Genomic DNA, 5,305 nt, shown 5'->3' with positions numbered 1-5,305 from the left:
CCGTCCTGCATAAGTACAGTAAAGTGAGTCCCAAATGGCACCCTATTCCCTACATAGTGTACTCCTCAAGGGCTCTTTTCAAAAGCAGTGCACTATATAGGGAATAGTTTACCATTTGGAACGTAGGCCTATATAAAACTGGTTTGGCTAAGCTCCCTTCCTCTCTAATCGGAATGAATGGAAACATCATTTCCCAGTTTGGAAATATGAGTTTGGAAATGAAAGGCGGGTGCCGTATTATCTTCAGGATGAATTCACCATCTGCGTCTTAGCTGGTTATCTTTCTTTTAAAAGAGTATGTGTCCTCAGGCAGAGGGGGGTTTAGTGCCTCTGCTCTACAGAGGTACGTCATCATACAGGCCCAAATTACAACCTACTCCAGAACTAGTGGACTACGTTTGACCAGAACTTAATGGGCCCTGATCAACAGTAGGAATAGGGCGCTGGTTTAAAGTTGTGCACTATGTATGGAATAGGGCTCTGGTCTAAAGTAGTGCACTGTGTAGGGAATAGGGCTCTGGTCAACAGTAGTGCACTATATAGGGAATAGGGCTCTGGTTTAAAGTAGTGCACTATGTATGGAATAGGGCTCTGGTCTAAAGTAGTGCACTATGTAAGGAATAGGGCTCTGGTTTAAAGTAGTGCACTATGTAGGGAATAGGGCTCTGGTCTAAAGTAGTGCACTATGTAGGGAATAGGGCTCTGGTCAACAGTAGTGCACTATGTAGGGAATAGGGCTCTGGTCTATAGTAGTGCACTATGTAAGGAATAGGCCTCTGGTTTAAAGTAGTGCACTATGTAGGGAATAGGGCTCTGGTCTAAAGTAGTGCACTATGTAGGGAATAGGGCTCTGGTCTAAAGTAGTGCACTATGTAGGGAATTGGGCTCTGGTCTAAAGTAGTGCACTATATAGGGAATATAGTCCCACTCTATATCAGACAGCACCACCACTCTATATCAGACAGCACCACCACTCTATATCAGACAGCACCACCACTCTATATCAGACAGCACCACCACTCTGTATCAGACAGCACCACCACTCTATATCAGACAGCACCACCACTCTATATCAGACAGCACCACCACTCTATATCAGACACCACCACCACTCTATATCAGACATCACCACCACTCAGCACCACCACTCTATATCAGACAGCACCACCACTCTGTATCAGACAGCACCACTCTATATCAGACAGCACCACCACACTATATCAGACAGCACCACTCTATATCAGACAGCACCACCACTCTATATCAGACAGCACCACCACTCTATATCAGACATCACCACCACTCTATATCAGACAGCACCACCACTCTATATCAGACAGCACCACCACTCTATATCAGACACCACCACCACTCTATATCAGACATCACCACCACTCTATATCAGACAGCACCACCACTCTGTATCAGACAGCACCACCACTCTATATCAGACACCACCACCACTCTATATCAGACAGCACCACCACTCTGTATCAGACAGCACCACCACTCTATATCAGACACCACCACCACTCTATATCAGACATCACCACCACTCAGCACCACCACTCTATATCAGACAGCACCACCACTCTGTATCAGACAGCACCACTCTATATCAGACAGCACCACCACACTATATCAGACAGCACCACTCTATATCAGACAGCACCACCACTCTATATCAGACAGCACCACCACTCTATATCAGACATCACCACCACTCTATATCAGACAGCACCACCACTCTATATCAGACAGCACCACCACTCTATATCAGACACCACCACCACTCTATATCAGACATCACCACCACTCTATATCAGACAGCACCACCACTCTGTATCAGACAGCACCACCACTCTATATCAGACACCACCACCACTCTATATCAGACAGCACCACCACTCTGTATCAGACAGCACCACCACTCTATATCAGACATCACCACCACTCAGCACCACCACTCTATATCAGACAGCACCACCACTCTGTATCAGACAGCACCACTCTATATCAGACAGCACCACTCTATATCAGACAGCACCACCACACTATATCAGACAGCACCACTCTATATCAGACAGCACCACCACTCTATATCAGACAGCACCACCACTCTATATCAGACATCACCACCACTCTATATCAGACAGCACCACCACTCTATATCAGACACCACCACTCTATATCAGACACCACCACCACTCTATATCAGACACCACCACCACTCTATATCAGACAGCACCACCACTCTATATCAGACAGCACCACCACTCTACATCAGACAGCACCACCACTCTATATCAGACAGCACCACCACTCTGTATCAGACACCACCACCACTCTATATCAGACAGCACCACCACTCTATATCAGACAGCACCACCACCACTCTATATCAGACAGCCCCTCCACCACTCTATATCAGACAGCACCACTTTATATCAGACAGCATCACCACCACTCTATATCAGACACCACCACCACTCTGTATCAGACAGCACCACCACTCTATATCAGACATCACCGCCACTCTATATCAGACATCACCACCACTCTATATCAGACATCACCACCACTCTATATCAGACAGCACCACCACTCTATATCAGACAGCACCACTCTATATCAGACAGCACCACCACTCTATATCAGACAGCACCACCACTCTGTATCAGACAGCACCACTCTATATCAGACAGCACCACCACACTATATCAGACAGCACCACTCTATATCAGACAGCACCACCACTCTATATCAGACAGCACCACCACTCTATATCAGACAGCACCACCACACTATATCAGACAGCACCACCACTCTATATCAGACAGCACCACCACTCAGCACCACCACTCTATATCAGACAGCACCACTACTCTGTATCAGACAGCACCACTCTATATCAGACAGCACCACCACTCGGTATCAGACAGCACCACCACTCTGTATCAGACAGCACCACTCTATATCAGACAGCACCACCACTCTATATCAGACAGCACCACCACTCTGTATCAGACTGCACCACCACTCTATATCAGACAGCACCACCACTCTATATCAGACAGCATCACCACTCTATATCAGACACCACCACCACTCTATATCAGACACCACCACCACTCTATATCAGACACCACCACCACTCTATATCAGACACCACCACCACTCTATATCAGACAGCACCACCACTCTATATCAGACACCACCACCACTCTATATCAGACATCACCACCACTCTATATCAGACAGCACCACCACTCTATATCAGACAGCACCACCACTCAGCACCACCACTCAGCACCACCACTATTTGTCCCCCCTCCCTCCAGACTCACTCTGTCTGTGTGTGTTTGTCCCCCTCCCCCTCCAGACTCACTCTGTCTGTGTGTGTTTGTCCCCTCCAGACTCACTCTGTCTGTGTGTTTGTCCCCCCTCCCTCCAGACTCACTCTGTCTGTGTGTTTTGTCCCCCCCTCCAGACTCACTCTGTCTGTGTGTTTGTCCCCCCCTCCAGACTCACTCTGTCTGTGTGTGTTTGTCCCCTCCAGACTCACTCTGTCTGTGTGTGTTTGTCCCCTCCAGACTCACTCTGTCTGTGTGTTTGTCCCCTCCAGAGTCACTCTGTCTGTGTGTGTTTGTCCCCTCCAGACTCACTCTGTCTGTGTGTTTGTCCCCCCTCCCTCCAGACTCACTCTGTCTGTGTGTTTGTCCCCCTCCCTCCAGACTCACTCTGTCTGTGTGTTTGTCCCCCCTCCAGACTCACTCTGTCTGTGTGTTTGTCCCCCTCCCTCCAGACTCACTCTGTCTGTGTGTTTGTCCCCTCCAGAGTCACTCTGTCTGTGTGTGTTTGTCCCCTCCAGACTCACTCTGTCTGTGTGTTTGTCCCCTCCAGACTCACTCTGTCTGTGTGTTTGTCCCCCCTCCCTCCAGACTCACTCTGTCTGTGTGTTTGTCCCCCTCCAGGCTCACTCTGTCTGTGTGTGTTTGTCCCCTCCAGGCTCACTCTGTTTGTGTGTTTGTCCCCTCCAGACTCACTCTGTCTGTGTGTTTGTCCCCCCTCCCTCCAGACTCACTCTGTCTGTGTGTTTGTCCCCTCCAGACTCACTCTGTCTGTGTGTTTGTCCCCTCCAGACTCACTCTGTCTGTGTGTGTTTGTCCCCTCCAGACTCACTCTGTCTGTGTGTGTTTGTCCCCTCCAGGCTCACTCTGTCTGTGTGTTTGTCCCCTCCAGACTCACTCTGTCTGTGTGTGTTTGCCCCCTCCAGGCTCACTCTGTCTGTGTGTTTGTCCCCCCTCCCTCCAGACTCACTCTGTCTGTGTGTTTGTCCCCTCCAGACTCACTCTGTCTGTGTGTGTTTGTCCCCTCCAGACTCACTCTGTCTGTGTGTGTTTGTCCCCTCCAGGCTCACTCTGTCTGTGTGTTTGTCCCCTCCAGACTCACTCTGTCTGTGTGTGTTTGCCCCCTCCAGGCTCACTCTGTCTGTGTGTGTTTGCCCCCTCCAGGCTCACTCTGTCTGTGTGTTTGTCCCCACCCCCCTCCAGACTCACTCTGTCTGTGTGTTTGTCCCCCCTCCCTCCAGACTCACTCTGTCTCTGTGTTTGTCCCCAGACATACAGCACATTAAGCGCAGGGACATCCTCCTGAAGAGGGAGCTGGGAGAGGGGGCTTTCGGGAAGGTCTTCCTGGCTGAGTGCTACAACCTGATCCCCACCAAGGATACCATGCTGGTGGCTGTCAAGGTAAGGAGGGATCCCCCAAACAGACACACTACTGTCTGTGGTAAATGGTTCTCATTAGGAGGGATCCCCCAAACAGACACTCTACTGTTACAGCTGTCTGTGGTAAACGGTTCTCATTAGGAGGGATCCCCCAAACAGACACACTACTGTCTGTGGTAAACGGTTCTCATTAGGAGGGATCCCCCAAACAGACACACTACTGTCTGTGGTACATGGTTCTCATTAGGAGGGATCCCCCAAACAGACACACTACTGTCTGTGGTAAACGGTTCTCATTAGGAGGGATCCCCCAAACAGACACACTACTGTCTGTGTTAAATGGTTCTCATTAGGTGGGATCCCCCAAACAGACACACTACTGTCTGTGGTAAATGGTTCTCATTAGGTGGGATCCCCCAAACAGACATGGTGTCTGTTGTGTGAAAGGAATGGTGTCTGTTGTGGGAAACAAATGGTGTCTGTTGTGTGGTGGGAAAGGAACGGTGTCTGTTGTGTGGTGGGAGAGGAACGGTGTCTGTTGTGGGAGAGGAATGGTGTCTGTTGTGTGGTGGTAA

At 49.5% G+C, this 5,305-nt stretch overlaps 1 protein-coding gene across 1 annotated transcript in view; it reads left to right on the top strand.

Moving 5' to 3' along the window:
- Positions 1-4,791, top strand: part of LOC135568886 (NT-3 growth factor receptor-like) — a gene marked incomplete at its 3' end in the record, with an annotated part of 76,547 nt that extends 71,756 nt beyond the window's left edge. Inside the window, exon 12 of the mRNA XM_065015665.1 lies at positions 4,621-4,791. Within this exon, the coding sequence (XP_064871737.1) occupies positions 4,621-4,791 (171 nt within the window). The remainder of the gene's footprint in view (positions 1-4,620) is intronic.
- Positions 4,792-5,305: the final 514 nt, after the last annotated feature.

Source organism: Oncorhynchus nerka, unplaced genomic scaffold (assembly GCF_034236695.1).
Source record: "Oncorhynchus nerka isolate Pitt River unplaced genomic scaffold, Oner_Uvic_2.0 unplaced_scaffold_1353, whole genome shotgun sequence".
Classification (NCBI taxonomy): Eukaryota; Metazoa; Chordata; class Actinopteri; order Salmoniformes; family Salmonidae; genus Oncorhynchus; species Oncorhynchus nerka.
The sequence above is the reverse complement of the archived record's forward strand: the minus strand, read 5'-3'. Positions and strand labels throughout refer to the sequence as shown.